The 16,162-nt window shown below is 53.8% G+C and overlaps 1 protein-coding gene across 9 annotated transcripts in view; it reads left to right on the top strand.

Annotated features, from left to right (window-relative positions):
• Arhgef10l (Rho guanine nucleotide exchange factor 10 like) overlaps positions 1-16,162 on the top strand; it is a 145,821-nt gene that overhangs the window by 126,547 nt on the left and 3,112 nt on the right. For all 9 annotated transcript variants that reach the window (XM_055610914.1, XM_055610913.1, XM_055610912.1 and 6 more), the window contains one exon: positions 12,283-12,457. In XM_055610914.1, coding sequence (XP_055466889.1) covers positions 12,283-12,457 — 175 coding nt within the window. The remainder of the gene's footprint in view (positions 1-12,282; positions 12,458-16,162) is intronic.

The following is a 16,162-nucleotide window of genomic DNA, read 5'->3' as shown; positions in this document are numbered from 1 at the left end:
GTAGCAACACCCAGGACTCAGCCCTGCCGGGCACACGCAGCCATCTTGTGGCCTGTGCTCTTTAAGCAGAGGTAGAGATGGAGGCCATGCGGGTCTTGTCATGCCCAGCTGTAGGCAAAGCTTTGTGTCCCTGCTGGGATAAGGGCCTGGCCTCGCAGGCTGTACCAGGCTTGCCTGCCCCCTGCCTCGCCACACCCTCTGTTCCATCCTTATTGGTTGGTATGAGTTTTGGAGTGGCTTCCCAGATGGTATATTGGTGACATTTGCCACTGTCGATTTGTTCAAATTATTGATTGATCAGATATGGCGCCAGACCCAGAGGGGAGCCTGGCAAAGGTCTGCAGACAGGCAGGCTCCTCAGGCACGCACCCATGTTGAGGGGGCTGTTTTCTTGTCTCCGTTAGGTTCTCTGTCTTGGATACCTCCAATTTGATATTTGATAGTTTAGGCACTAGGCAGATCTTGGTGCTGTTTGCTTGCAGGTGGCCAGGGCAGGGTCGTGGAGGATTCAGTTCTTACTGGATAAGTGGGGACACTGAGGTGTGGGGTGCTCTCTCTCTGTGTGTGCGTGTGCGTGCCTGGGAGATGTGACTTATCATTCTCATCTTATGTCCCTACTTTTGCTGAAGGCTAGAGTGTCTGGGCCCTGCATGTGAATCTGTGGCCTTTCCTTGCTTGGCCGATAAACACCATCATGCTGGCTTCACGGGAACACTGGCTCCTGGTCCATGAAGGAAGGCTGCCTTTCTCTTCCCTGGGTCCTGTGGCTCCCTGTAGGAGGCAGAACCAAGAGGTCTCTAGGTTGACCCAAGGCTGAGGTAGCCTCAGGAGCCGGAGGCCCAGGAGAGCCAGTGTATGGCTTAGACTGACACAAAGGCCTGAGAGCACGGGAGACCCTAAAGCAAATGCCAGCTTGAAGCTGGCAGTCCCAGGGTCCCAGAGCACTGAGGTTTCCGCCTGACTCCTAAGGTGGGAAGACCATCCATCTTATTTACAGAGGCAGAGAGCAGGTCTCCCTTCTCAGCTTTGTGTGCTGTGGTGGTCACTGGACCAGGCGAGGCCCACACACCTGAGGAGGCCATCTGCGTCACTCTGCCTACAGAGCTTCCCCTCACAGACATAGCCAGAGTCGTGTTTGAACAACACCTTATCGCCGGTTGTCTCAGGCGAGTTGATTGTCTGAAGTAACACTGAGCAGGCTGTGTTGAGGGAGCCTCAGTGCTGGCTCACACTGACAGGGGGATGTGGTGGACATGGAAGATGGCTGAGCATATGCCTGCCTCTTAGCAGGAGAGGCTGCATCTTCTGAGCCACATGGCAAGTTGTGAGACACCTGTCCGTGTGTGTGCGTGTGTATGTGTGCGCATGAGTGCGTGTGTGCGTGTGTGTGTGTGTGTGTGTGCAATCTTGAGTGTCATTCCTTAGGTACTGTACATCTTTATTTTCAAGACAGAGCCTTTCTGATCCTGGACTGACTGGCTGTGTTCCCCAGGGCTCTGCCTGTCTCCATCACACCCCCAGTGCTGGGTACAAGCATGTGTCATCAGGCCCTGTTTTGTTTTTTTTTTTTTTAAGTGTGGGTTCTGGGGGTTGAATTCATGTCTACATACCATGCCATCTCTCAAGCCCAAGCTGTTCTTTGGGGAGAGAGAGGGGTCGGGGGCTGGAGGCTTCTTGGCTGTTCACATGGGGTCTATCCTATCCAGGAGCTACTTGAGTATGGCACTGAGGGCCTGTGACCTCCCTGGTGCTATTGGGCCAGACCAGAGGCCAGGGCGGTGTGACCAGAGACAGCACAGCGCCACAGCTCTCCCAATTTATTGGCTCTTGTTCTCCTGAGGAGTAGAGTGGAGGGGGGACCTGGTGGCTGTAACCACAGACCCTCTTCCTGACTCCCCTGTGTACCTAGCCAGGACCCCATCACTTCCCTTCAAGGCCCTGTCACCTCCTCTGCTTCGTGAAAGGAAGGTGAGTGAGGTCAGCTTGCACGTCAGGGTCCTTGGTCTCTGAGAGCTCTTCCCGCAGAAGGCTCTTCCAAGAAGGGAGTCTGGGGAGCTGAGGATGACAGCTGCTGTGGAACTGGGGAGCAGGCTTACAGCTGGGGAAGCTGGGCGACCTCCCAGACTCCATAGCTGCCTTTAGCAGTGGAGGCTTCTTAGAGGGGAGAGTTGGCAGGATTGTCAAATGCAATATAGTCCCACCTCTGTCCCAGTCACTGTTGGTAGGGCACCCCGAACCCCCAGAGGGAGGATAGTTTGATAGTGAGATGGGACCTTGGCTTTGTCTCTGCTGTGCTTTGTGACCTTGGGCAGGTCACTGAACCTCCTGTGCAAGCTGGTTGGGCATCCATTATCCTTATGTGCCTAGCTCCCCGACCTTTGGCTGTATGAGGCCTCGGGGTCAAACTGCTTCCACAGACGCAGATGTCAGTGTGTGGGCCCTGCCAGCCTCCAGTCGGCAACGTAGGCCTGCGGGCTCCTCTCACTTTACGGGAAGAGACTCTATTCCCTCCTGTCCCAGAGGAGGTTTGTAGAGCCTGCATATGCCGCTTTCCCTGGGTTCTGCCCCTCATCAGCCAGTGTTGTCTGGCCAACTGTCCTGGGGCTCCGGGGACTTCTTGGCTCCTGCATGGCTGTGGTGATTTAAGATTAGTACTGGACCAGCTGCTCTTAAGGCAGGGTCAGTATGGCCTTTCACCTGCTCTGTCTACCTGCCAGGGAGTCCAGGGTCACCGGCCAGGGAGTCCCAGCAGCAGGGGCTGGAGAGCCAGAGGGGGTGTGCTGGGCAGCTGGGAAGCTTTTCTGCAGGTGGGTGGCAGCTCACCCCACGCGCTCCACAGCTCGGTTACAAGCCTGCACCATGTATATTTAACAGAGCCGGCCTCCTGCCTGGATGGAGAGGAGCCGCTCGCCCTGGCGGTGTGCGCTGGCGCTGGTTCCATCTGGCTGCTGCTGCTGACCACGGACTCAGTTGTGGTCTAGCAGGTGCCAAGCTTGTCTCTGGGTCCCTGGCAAGACTAGGCAGTCGTGGGGGAGTTTGTTTACGCATTCCGCATATAGTTGTGCTGAACCTGAGCTCAGCAGCTGTGTGGTCTTCGAGGTCCCCACACAGTGCTGGCTTCCAGGACAGCCTTCTGCAACACCCTCCTCCCCCAGGGTTGAGAGGGGCCGTGGAGGCTGAGCATTCGGAAACCTGCAGACAGCTAGTGAGTGTCTCAAGCTAGGTGACCTGGCTGTGCAATTCTTGGTTCTCCGTGGCTGGGGAACAAGGTGAAGGCACCAGGGTTAATCTAGGCGCCTCCATCCCCAGGAAGTGACAATGGATTTTGTTGGACCTAGACTTATGTATTTTACATATACAAACCCATTTAATCTTTAAGCTGCCCTCCGATAAGGGTGCTGTGCCCACTTAAAAGATGAGGAAACAGAGGCACAGGAAGGTTATGCAACTTGCTTGAGGTTACACGGCTAGAAAGAGGCAGAGTCAGGGTGTGAGCAGTGGCCTCATGAGTCTTAATTCCTAGGCTGCCTGTCTCTCCTGGAAGGCACCCAGATGTCACTCTGGGGGGCCCCATTATGAGTCTGTATCTCTCAGTATCGCACCTGCCAGGCCAAGGTTGCATCTTGGTCACCCTGTGTCTGGTTCATTGGTGGTGACAGCAGGTGCTGGGTAACAGGCAGTCCTAGCGGTGGCAGGTGCAGAGGAGGTCACCCATCTTCAAGTCCTCGGTGTAAGGCACTCAGGGGACCAAGATGAGCGGGACCTGGCCTCTGCCCTTCAGGAGGCGTTAGAGTCTGCCATGGAGAGAGATGAGGGCTATGGTGTTGCCTGGCATGGTGAGGTACTGATGCAAGCTGGAAACCAGCGAGGCAGGAGCAGTGCCAGCTCCAGCTAGAGGGGACACAGGAGCTGGGAGGTTGGCTCAGGCCTGGGCTGGGTGAGGGTGGTAGTGTGTGTGACATGTGACAGAAGAGGGGAGCGGGTATCAGATGGGAGGAAAACAGCAGGAGTCAGGTCCAGGTCCAGGGGGCTTAAAGGCATGCTTGGTACCAGGTGGCAGGGCGGTGGGGTGATCTGTGGGAAGAGGCCTTCGAATTGGGGACTGTTTCAGCCCACTTGGCTGGGGTCCCTGCCTCCATCATGACCTTGTCCAACTCTGGCCTCGTGGAGCTGGCCCACCACAGCCTCTGGGTTTTATGCTTACCACCGATCGCTTGTTCGGCTCCTTGATCCCAGCAGAGGCAGAAGCGAGGCCTGTTAAATAATAATGTGGCTCACCAGGGCCTGTGTCAACACCGAGGCCTCCGTGTTCATTATCTGCATCGCCACCTTCAAAGTCTAATCCAGTCTGTCTGGAGTTCATTCTGAGCCGTTGCTGGAGGGGGAGCCAGCTGTGGAGGGATTGTTGCATCTTAATTTAAAAAAAAAATACACCAATTGGGGCCAGCAGGCCTGAGGCGAGCCGGGTGTGCTCTGCCGGGATGGGGTGGTGGGGTACCGGGCAAGGCTGTTCCCTCATGAGTGGGCTGGGTCTCTGCCTTTTGCTCACAGGACAGGGAGGGGTGGTGGGGACAGAGCTGGGCTGTGGATGTTCTTGAGTTGTTAGATCTGTGTAATGCTGCTGAGAGATGAACCAGCTTGGTGGGCGGATGGGCACCAGCTGGGAGGAAAGCCCTTTTCTTTTCTTTTATTGTATTTTAAAGATTTAATTTAAAATCTGTTTTCGCATGTCTATCTCTGTATGGGCATATAATGTGGGTGTGGGAGTCCATGGAGGCTAGAAGATCCTCTGGAGCTGGAGTTAAGGCAGCTATGGGATGTTTGACATGAGTGCTGGGAACGGAACTTGGGTCCTCTGGAAGAGCAGCAAAGGCTTTTAACCAACTGCTGGTTTATCTCTCTGTCTCCTTCTTCCTCTTCTTCTTCCTCTGTTTCTTCCTTCTCCTCCTCCTCTTCCCTAATCCCCTCCCTCTTTTTAAAATGTATTATTGTTACTAGGGCAGGGGCCATAGTGTGCATGTGGAGGCCAGAGAACAATTCTGTATAGTCAGTTCTCTGCTCACTTTACAGAGGTCTCAGAGTGTGAACTCAGGTCATTAGCCATGCATGGCAAGGACTTTATTCTCTGAGCTATCTTGCTGGCCCCATGCTCTTTTCACACCTACCTTCTGTAGGCCCTGAAACAGGGCACTTCCTTCCCACAGCCCTCTGTTGTCCTCTCTCCTAGAGACACATCCCCGTGCTGTTCCATCTCTGTCACTCAGTTCTGGACATGGCCATCACTTCCCCAGGAGGCTACTCTGCCCTACAGCTCCAGCCAAGTCACTTCTACACCAGTAACAGCTTAAAATATCGCCTGCTGGTGTGGTCACATGAACATTATTCACTTTCTGAAAACATCTCCTCGATGCTTGTCCTGAGGCCACTAAAACATAGGCTCCCGTAATTTCAGGTTCATGCAGGCCGCATGGCTTCATGGAGGTGTTCCTGCAGGGCAGGTGCAGCTTGCAGGACTGTGTGATGTGTCAGCCGACACTTTTCTGCACAGGAGGTTGACAGTCTGGGTCAGGCAAGGCTTAGACACCAGGGATCAGCCCAAGTGTCCAAGGAGGAGACCAAAGAGGAGGGGAGAGGGAGACCACCAGGAGAAGGTCGGAAGTGAATCAAGGGGCTGGTCAGAGAGTCTCCTGGCCAGCAGAGGTCTACCCTACCCATATGGTGGCTGCTGCTGAAGGCAAAGTGGACATTGCCAGATTTGCAAGGCCATGAGTCATATGAACCGTTAGCTATGCTTCTTGAGGGCCTGGGACCCCCCCCCCCCGCACCTGCCTTAACACCAGCCTTGAGGGGTTCTGGCTCTACCGCAGCCCCGATGCCAAGAGCTCAGCCAGTGTCCCTGGAACACTATTTTAATCTTGCTGGGGATGAGACCCAAGTCCCCACACATGCTTAGCCAAGTGCCCTACCCCTGAGCCCTGGATGCCTTGCAGAAGCCTGGTCCTGGGGTCAGCACCCAATGGGGCTGTTGTGAGGGCTTACTGGGTGCCCCTCTCCCATTAAAGCCTGCTCCCTGACCTCTGGAACCGCCTCTGTAGATCACGTAGACTCTTCCACATCCATGGAGGCCACCACTGTCTCTCACAACACAGCTGTCCACAGACACTTTAGGACTGAGTTATGAGATTAAGCAGAAAGAAGCCATGCAGGGGAGGGTTGTTTGGCTCCTCTTGTCCCATTAGTCCCGGGTGCCAAGGTGTCCAGTAGAGGTTCAGGCCGGGAGGGGGCGAGCACAGCAGTGGACCGAGGACCTAAGCACCCAGCCTGAGAGCATGAAGGCCCTTCTGGAAGCCAAGGGTACACCGTCAGTCTGCAGTGCTCCCCGCTCTTGTGCCTGCCCTGCACGACCCCCCGCCCCCCGGCCGCGACCAGTACGAACCCCTTTTGCCACTCAGCCTGACAGAGGAGAGACTTCTCCAGGCTCCTGGATGCCCCACAGCCCCTCAGCCCCTCCCTGTGCACCCCATGCCTCCACACCCCTAATTTTCATGTTAGTGCCCAAACTTCGTTTGCATGCATTAGCTGCTGTAAATCCGTCACAGCTCTCAACACGGCATGAATAATACATCACTGGGCTGTATTAGTTTTCTGTCTCCCATCTTATTTATGACACAAAACGGGTGGGAATTTGAAAAAACGAAACCCAGGCACTCGGCTTCTCCGGTAATGCTATGCAAATTGGCATAAGAGCAAAATGAATCCCCAAGTTCTTGTAGCACCTGGGCACCACCCAGTGGAGTGCTGGGTGCTTGGGTCACTGGAGCACGTGGGGTCTGGAGTCACATGGCTCCGTGGAGTCAAGTCTGTCTGGTTTTGCCTTAATATATATATATTTTAATGTGTGTTTCATTGTTCTCATGTCTTATAGACAAGGAGCTGGTGAGCAAAATGTGAGAGATTGATTTGCTAAAGATAGCAGGAACTTCCCAGGAGTTCAAAGAAGAGTTTCTCAGCAGCAGCAAGGATTAGGTTAGATCAACAGAAGAACTGGTTTTCAGGAGGCTTGTGGGGAGAGGGAGGAAGGTGTTATTTGGAATCCTGCTGTCTCCTTTCCAGGGAACAATGGAGAGCCAAAAGTCAGTCATGAGCTGACTCTGCCCCTGGCCTGGTGGTTGTTAGGAGTTATGACAAGGGGACCATCTTCTGGAGGTGAAAGGGAGTGGCTGGGAGGGGGAAGCCAGATGAGAGTGGGCAGAGAGGGGACAGATGATACTGCACAGGTAGCTGACCGAGCCCTGAATCCACCTTCTCCCCTTCCCCAGGGTCCTGTCTTCCCCTTCCTGGGCTTTTGCCCACCTCTAGGCCCCTGAGCCTGTGGCAAGGGAAGAGAGGAGTCAGGGACCCAAGGGACAGTTTCCGAGCTACCTAGAATCTGACAGGGACACAAAGAGCCACAGACATTGTCCACTGAATGGCTAGCCTAGCTAGGAGGTTGGTATCACATTGCCAGCTGGGTCCTGGGTGTGCCATCAGCCTTGCTCACTGGATGGCCTGGAGGGCTGAGTCTCCTGTGTAGAGTTAGGCCAGAGCCTGCTGCTTGGCCCCTTGGCATCAAGTCTGGCTGTCTGTAAGTCTGCCAGCTGGGCTAGAGGAAGCTGCATGGGACCCTCTGTAAGAGGTGCTCCACTGGCCTCTAGACCTTGTTGGCATGTGCTTGGATTGTAGATAGTGTGGCTCAGAGCTGAGCTAGTTGGCTTTACTCTCTGCTGTTGAGTGCCTCAGTTTCCCTTTTGTGAGGACAGAGATGGTTGTAGAACTCACTGGACTCGAGCTGCTCCTTACCAATTCAGCTGCCAGAGCCAGCTAAGGGAGAAAGTGAAGAGAGGTCCTCTGCAGTTCTGGGACTCCCAGCATGGGGTCCATCATGGCTCTCATTCCAGAGCCATAGCCTGCCATTCCCTATGCCTTGTATCCCTCTGGGTCTTTTGTATGTGTATATCACAGCTGTCGTCTATGGGATGGCAGGTCACTGTGAAAAGGGGCACTGTCCAGCTTCCTCTTGGGTTCTCAGGTGGGTGGCAGGGGTCTGGGCATGCATGCCTAGGGCCCATCTACATGCCAGCTATCAGTTTCTGCAGAGTGTAGGCCCTTCATCCAGGGTGGCCCAGTCTGGCCACTGGTCTGGTCTCACAAGCCATGCTGGGAGGCTTCCTCTCCCTGAGCCCCCAGAGGCTGCCAGCAGCTCTGTCTTCTCTTCCACAGCTCCGTCCATGGCCTTATGGATACCATGAACGATTGGCTTTCTTTCTTTCTTTTTTTTTTTTTTTTCTGTCTGAGCCCTTGACCTCAGCTAGGTCAGGCAAGGCAGGATCATCAAACAGCCAGAATGTGGGCACTGATTCTCCTCTGAGTGACCAGCCACCCTGGTTTTCCCAGGATGGGAATGTCCTGAGGTTCCAGACAGCAAGTGTCACAGCTACAGAGCGAAGTGGCTACTCGGGTTAGGGGCTTGGCTTCCCACCCTTTCCCAGCAATTCAACTCTGCAAACGTTGCTTTAGTCTTCTGTGGCGCTGGCTGTGAAGGGCTGATAAGAATGGAGCAGATTAGGACAGGCGAGGGACTTTTATGAGGATAGCTTGTACAAAACGCTCTCTAGGCCAGAAGTCCTGAGTCTCAGGTCCTAATCTGTCTGCTGGCCAGCTGAGCCATAACAACATCTGTCAGTCCTGTGCTTTGCCTTAAATGATAGTGGAAGGGTGGTGCCCACCTGGGGCTCCCCTCGAGGATGAGAGGGAGGCAGTGTTGGTGGGATGTGGGCGATCCATCCCCGGGCCCATGACCAGGCTTCTTGGCACCTGCTGATCCATGGTGACTGGGCAGGAGCGGGTGATAAGAAGCTCACTGAGCGAGACCTTGACCCAGTGCCTGGGCTGAGCTTCTCTGAACCTCTGCAAGTGGGCTAAAAGGATGTGGTCCACTCATGCCCCACTCAGCATCTGGGATGCCTACTCTGCTTTCTGGATTTGTCTGTTGTTTTTTTTCTGTGCCTCGAAAGTACTGCCTGACTCTGGAGAGATCTTGTGCCTCATTGGCGCCCAGCTTGCTGCTCTCTCCCACTTCCTGGGTGGCTCCCCTCACCCTGCCATCCTCCTAGCCCCTCACGTCATCTCAGGCTCTAATGACTTGGAGTGCTGAGTTCGTCACCCTGGGAATTTATGGCAACGACGCAGAAGCATCACCTGGAGGCACATAAATATTACAGGACTGGCTGTGTCAGCAGTCCTCGGAGAGGATCCCTCACCTGGAACCAGCAGCGTGGGTGGCCGTGGCTGGGTGTCTAGAGGCTGTGGAATAGGCACCGAGGATAGGGGCATGTGTCACGCTGGCCCCACACAGCGGCATGCAGGCTGCCACATGCCTTCTCCATTGGGTCGTCGGCACTCTTGTGGGGCAGATTCTTTCTGTCCCGGTATCCAAAGAGAAGAGCACGCCAAGCCCCTCACAGAGAGGCTGAGACCCTGCCCTCCCGGGGAAAGCGCTCTTTTTTTACTCAATAACCTGCCTCTACGTTGTGTTTTAAAATGTGGGCATGTGCTCACGTGCGTGCAGGCATCCTCAGAGGCCACAAGAGGGCGTCAGATCCCTTGGTGCTGGAGTTATAGTTGGCTGTGAGTTGCCTGATGTAGGTGCTGGGAACTGATTCTCGGGTCCTCTGCGAGGGCGGTGCAGGCCCTTAACTGCTAAGCTGTCTGAACTCCTGGTGGACCTCCTGCCTCAGCTTACTGAGTACCAGGATTACAGGCATGAGCCTCTGCACCCAGCTCTCTAAGGTCTTTGGAAAACTCAGCACACTACAATCCAAGTCCCTCATAACTAGTTTGATGCTTGGCGTTGTTTCGATTGGCCCTGGGCCTCTTTCATCTGGGTCCTGTATGCCATGGACGAATTCTCTCCCGCCTCTCACCAATTCCTTGCTTTCGTAGCTGTGAGAGGCTTTCCCTGAAATCCATCTCCTTGGTGCCCTACCTGGTGCCCCCCAAGGGGGCAGGGGCTAGAATCAGGATGGGGCAGTGCTCACTGCTGCCTGCTGTGTGGTGTCACCTCTGGCCTCTTTTCAGGGGTGGGACTTGGGAAAACCCTCAAGTTCCCACCTATATGGTCTCTTTCAGTCACATGTCATCTTTTTAGACTAGTGTGCTCCTTCCACTGCCACCAAACCTGCTGGGGAGAGCTTGGTATCTGCTGGCAGATCTTTTTGTCCTTCAGCAGGACCAGCACCTATGGTCTGAGGGCTGTGCACCAGGGCTGGGCTGGACTCTTTCCTGGGTGGTTAGGACTGGCTTCCAGGAAAGTTTCGTTTACCAACTCAGCAGTTGAGGCCCGGCCCCACCGCTGCTTTCCTTCACCCTGGGGTGCTGGGCTTGGCTTCTCTGGGACCCATGATGCTGGCGTGTTCCCTGACCCCACCTATTATCTCCCTGTGGGCACAGGAGGCTCGGCTAGGAGTCCAAGGTCAGCTTAAATTCTAAGAGTCGGTCTCCTGGCATGAGCAGGACTATCCAGGGAAGCCCAGGTGGATGGCCTGGTGCCCCAAGTGATTCCCCCCTGGCATGTGCTGTGTCTTTCCATGTTGGCATGGGTCTTCCGGGTCCACTGGGCCCAGTATTGACTAGCCCCATCTCTGGAGAAACAAGGCTGGGTTTCTTCAGTCAGACCTGACAATAAGGAACTACCCCTGGATTTCCGGGAAGAAATGTAACTCGAGCCAAGGGCCTGGCCAGGTTAGCAGAGATGGGCTGCAGGCCCTGAGTGATAGGCTTGCTGTGTCCCTGCTGGACTGTATGGCCCAGACCTGGCTCCATGTCAGCTTCGTCAGAAGTCTGAGTCTCTAAGTCTCTTCATGTGAAGCGGAGGCTGCAGCTGAGAGAAGGGGGAGGCAGACCCTCCTGTGCGCCTCAGGAGTGCTTAGAGGAAGTCCGCAGTCTGAGGGAGGAGACAGTTTCTTATCCTCACCCTAAGGGTGCCCCGCTCTGTGGGGACCACGTACCGTGCCTGTCTGGGAGTCTGACACTTGTGCTGTGTGGTGCGTGTGTGCGTGTGTGTGCGCGCGCGCATGAGTGTGTGTGTGCATGCATGTGCATACCCATACACTGTTTGGGTATATTTGTGCAGAGGCCAGAGGACACTTATGGATGTCATTCCTCGAGTACTATCTACTTTTTTCTTTTGAGACGGTGCCTCTCACTGTTTTTGAAATTGCCAGGTAGCTAGTGAGTTCCAGGTCTCCGCCTCTGCAGTGGCGGAATTGTAATGCACAGAACTGCAATAGCTTTCGGGGAAAACCACAGAAAAACACATAGATTCTGGGCATCAAGCTTGGGCCCTCATGCTTGTAAGACACACAGCTTACTGACTGAGCCACCTGCCCAGCCCGTAATCTAAGCGTTTTTTGTTGTTGTATTGTTTGGTTAAGATCAATTAGACCCATGCCTGGAAGAAGAAAATCAAATGGTGTGGAATAGTTCCCTTTGCCTGAGCTCCTCCCCCGGTCCCGCTTCTCAGAAGAAAAGACTCCCCGCTCTGTCTTTAATCCACACACCTTTCTCGTTCACTCCAGAGCTCTTGGTCTCTTGGTTTTGAATGTTATTTCTTGACTTTCACTGCCCTCATCGCACTATGAGAGATGAGGATTTGGTTCACGCCCCCATATCCTTCCCTGCTACTTCTGCAGGTTGCCATGGTTACTTGAAATAATATACATAGTTGGACATGGTCCGTGATCCTAGCATTCAGGAGTCAGAGGTAGGAGATTTATAAGCTGGAGGCCAGCCTGGGCTACGTAATGAGCCAGAGCTATATGGCAAGATCCTGTTTCAAAAATAAGACTATGCTTAGAGCTTCAGCTTCTGTTGGCTGCTGGCTCCATCTTTCCCTGCTGGAAGCCGAGGACCCGAAAGGAGCCCTCATGTGTGTTGTAGTTGGGTCTCCACTCGAGAGCCGAGCGTGCATCTTTGTCTCTTCTCCTGCTGTCACACTGGTTGTCCGTAGTCGTTCTTGCTAGGAGCATTTACACCCACCGTCTCGATCTGTCAGCACGGCAAACCTGCTTCCTGTCAGAGGCTGATCTGCGCAGCACCCTGGGCTTAGGCCTGCTGCAGACAGGTGTCCAGGCAGAGCCTGGCTTAGCTTGTGCGCGGCGAGAATCTGGGAACAGTTGAGCCCGGAGAGTGGGGGCTGGCCAGGGTGGCAGCCCGGCCTGATCCCTCCATCCCCTCTGTATGCAGCAAAGCTTCGAGGCGCACCAGGACGAGGCAGTGAGCGTGACGCACATGGTGAAAGCCGGCAGCGGTGTCTGGATGGCCTTCTCCTCTGGCTCCTCCATCCGCCTCTTCCACACCGAGACTCTGGAGCATCTTCAGGAGATCAACATTGCCACCAGGACCACCTTCCTCCTGCCAGGTACGGCTGCCTGGCTTCCTGGGGCCTGGGGTGAGGAGGACCACCTTCCTCCTGCCAGGCAAGGCCGTACAACTAGCTGGGGCTGGGATGATGGGGACTGACACTCATGGGTACACAACAGGTGGCTGTGTAGTTGCCAGGGCTGCCTCGGGCAGCCTTGAAAATTGGTTCATGGGTGACAGGCAGTGGCAGAGATGGGATTTATACTCAGACCCATACTATCTCGGCTCCTGACCCTGTGCTTCCTGTCCCACACCCTAGCAGACTGGGTGCTCAGGAGGTGGGCTCCAAGCCAGGTAGAATTTCCTGTGCCAGGGGCTAATACTGAAACCACATGTTGTGTGGGGATCCAGGCTGTCTACACTGTCCCAGTGCTCAGGTTGACCAAGCCCGATTTTGACTCAGAGCTTGTGGGCAGAGAGGAGGCCCCGATCTCTCTCGTTCCGTAGAACTTTCCTGAAGAGAAGCACACCTCTGTACATTTGCCACTCAGCAGGTTTGGAGGCACCCTGAGGGTGAAGAGATTGGATGGCTTCTCCTGGTCATCTGTGGGACTGTGTTTCCACTTTTTCTTACAGAGATGTCTGTGAGATGAGGGGTGAGATGGGAGGAACTGCCACCAGGGCTCATACCCCCCAACACCTTACCCTTCTCTTCTGAAGTCTCTGTGGAGCTAGCTTCCATCCCTACCCACTATCGCTGCCCATATGAAGGGGCTACTTTGGAGAGCCAGGGGCCCTGGCCTGTTCTCCATTCCACTGGCTTCTGGGCTACCCATGGCTTCTGCAGGCACCAGCTCCCCCTGCTGCTTCCATCCTTGTCCCAGCCTCTCCTGGTCCACTTGATCTGGGGTTGGTTGAGGAAGATGACCATTCTGTCCAGCCCAATCACTTTAGGCAGGCTGGGTGTATTGCCTAGGAAGCTGGAAAGCCCTGGGGACAGGAAAACATTGTCACTGGGGCCTGGCAAATGGGCTGTGGCTGGGCTGGGGATGGATTTGAGCTGAGCTGTGAGGACCAACCCTTTTCAGACTCAGGAAAGGCTGGCTGGCAGCACCTTGGGGGTCTGAGGGCCTCTGTTCTTCCTGATCCCTATTTCCAGCCATGACTCTGACATTGTCCTGGTTGCTGCTTCCTCCCGGACAATCATGGTATCACCCGGGGTCGGGTGGCCATTAGCAAGCCAGGCAGCAGCAATGACTGTCTACCGAGAGCTGTCAGTCTGCCAGAGCCCTGTGCGGAGCAAGGCTCTGCTGATGGCATCACACTGTGCTCTAAGCCCTCAAGCTGCAGGTGGTCCCCAAGTTATAGATGCAGCCCTAGGTTTCCACAGCAGGGTCATATGTCTCGCCACGCGGTGGCTCAGAGTCCTGCTGTATGATGGGGAGTGGGGGGAACACACACACACACACACACACACACACACACACACACACTCATACAGTTTCAGAGTTGGTTGAGTTCTGGCTTGGCCTCTGAATGCTCTGGTCCCTCTACATGTTGGGCTGCAGTCCTGAGGGTACAATCCCACATCTAAGGAGGTGTTTCACGTGGCTGAGATGGGGACACCTACACCATTCCCCTGCATCGGAAGCCCCGTGTTGTTCCTGGTGCTTTTCTTTCCTGCCTTCTTCTCTCCCTTCCTCCCGTTTGACTATTTCCTGAAGGGAGGGGGAGGGAGGACGGACCAGTTTCATCCATTATACAACACAATAAAAAATTCTCTGTATCATAGAAATACTTCTGCATTTATCTTGATAGCTAAATTATTTCAAGATAATGGAACAATGGAGAAAATGGTTAATCTTATGGGCTTTTGAAAATCTTCGGAGTCTCGTCTAGTAGCAGCAGAGGAAAGTGAGAGGCAGCAGCAGCTTCAGCTGTCAGAGGCCGGTCTGTGGGTGGACCTGCTGGGGGTGAAGCTCCGGTCGGTCCCATGGCTGATGTTTCTGAGGACCCCACACATTACTTTTAAGGGGAAGGCACCAGGGGCGAGTGTGGTTGTTTCCAAGGCAGAGACCCAGAGGCTGCGTGACTGGTCTGCCACTTTGTCATTGTCACCCTGCTGGTCAGGTGGTGGGCACATCCCCTCTCTAGCCTCAGTTTCTCCAGGGATGCAAAGAGTTGAGTCAGAACTCTGGCTGAACTGTAGCTCAGAGTCAGATTTGTGCTGGAGCCTCCACTCTGCCTGGAAACAGTGGTCATGTCCCCCACCCCATCCATCACCCTGCAGTTCTTGGCATAGGAAGTCTCAGTCCTGACAGGGACATTTACTACCATTTTTCTTGACGTCCTCATTGTTACCTTTATGTCCCATCATGCTGGCCTACTGTCAGGTGTCTCCTGCAAGGCCTCTTTGCCCACCCTGAACTTTTAGGTCAGTGTCAGCTGTGTGTGAGCAGAAAGGGCGCTTTCCTGGGTCTGAGCCCTACACAGGCCTGGCCTAGGTTTCCCCTAGGCCTAGACATCCCTGGCTATCTAGCAGCACGAAGCTGAGAGAGCCCCTGACCCCCAAGCAGAGCTGGAATCAGCCACAGCGGCGGCGGGAATCGGAGGGCAGAGGGTGGCTTCCTGTCCACCCCACACTGTGCCCTGGAGGAAGAAAAGCCGAACAGGATTTTTAAATTCTTTATTAGAGATATTTAAAACAGGCTTTTAAGTATTTTTTCTCCCCCACACCACCAAATGAAATAATTGCATAATTAGTAATAAATTTGTTCTTCCTCTAAGTGTGGCTTTTTTTTTAGGGTGTGTTAAAAATTTATCACACTTCCTCCTCCTCCCCTTCCTTCCACTCGGGTACCCGACTGGTATTAATGCTTTTTTTTTTTTTTTAAAACCTAAACTCCCTCCTCCTTTTAACTAGACAGGTCATTAATAAAATGTTCTCCGGGAGCCTGGACTTTTAAAAGTTGTATATCTCCAGATAGATGGCCGGGGTGAGCTGAGCCCTGTGTGTTAAGTCTCTATGATCAAATATTTATCCACCATTAGAATTTTTTTCTTTTGGACTGTTTGTGAAGTGTCTCGCTCTCTTCCTTGAGGCGGAAGGAGGAGAGGGCCCCCAGAACGAGGCCTGCAGATGAAGTCATTTCTCACCTCTGTGATCTCTTTGGGCCTCTGTTTTCACCTCCTTCCATTTGTCAAGCTTCTGCTATGGTTGGGATGAGGATGCAAGGGTTTTGGGCATCATCTCCTGTTGGTCCTGGAGTCTCAGGAGCTTTTGGAAAGGAGGGTGGGGTATGTGGGGTGCAGCTTAATCACAGCTCCCTTTCTTGGCCTTGTTATTTTGGGATTTGTGGCTGGGATGGAGCTGATCTTAGCACAGTGGAGTCTTCAACTAGTTATAAATATTACTCTGTGCACCTCCATAGACTGTAGTATGGTCTCAGAGCTGTGCTCAGCTGTGTGTGAGTGTGTGTGTGTGTCCATCCATCTACTCACCTACCCATCATCCATCCATCCATCCATCCATCCATCCATCCATCCATCCATCATCCTTCCTGCCATCCATCAACTGGTTAATCTATTCATCTGTTCATTTATATACATACTTGCCAATCTGTCTATCCATCTTCCTGCTCATCCATCTATCATCTATTCATCTATTCATCCATCCATCTACTCACTCTTCCATCCATCTACTCATCTGCCCATTCATCTATCTATCTATCTATCTATCTATCTATCTATCTATCTATCTATC

Source organism: Psammomys obesus, unplaced genomic scaffold (genome assembly GCF_907164565.1).
Source record: "Psammomys obesus unplaced genomic scaffold, mPsaObe1.curated_primary_1811, whole genome shotgun sequence".
NCBI lineage: Eukaryota > Metazoa > Chordata > Mammalia > Rodentia > Muridae > Psammomys > Psammomys obesus.
The sequence above is the reverse complement of the archived record's forward strand: the minus strand, read 5'-3'. Positions and strand labels throughout refer to the sequence as shown.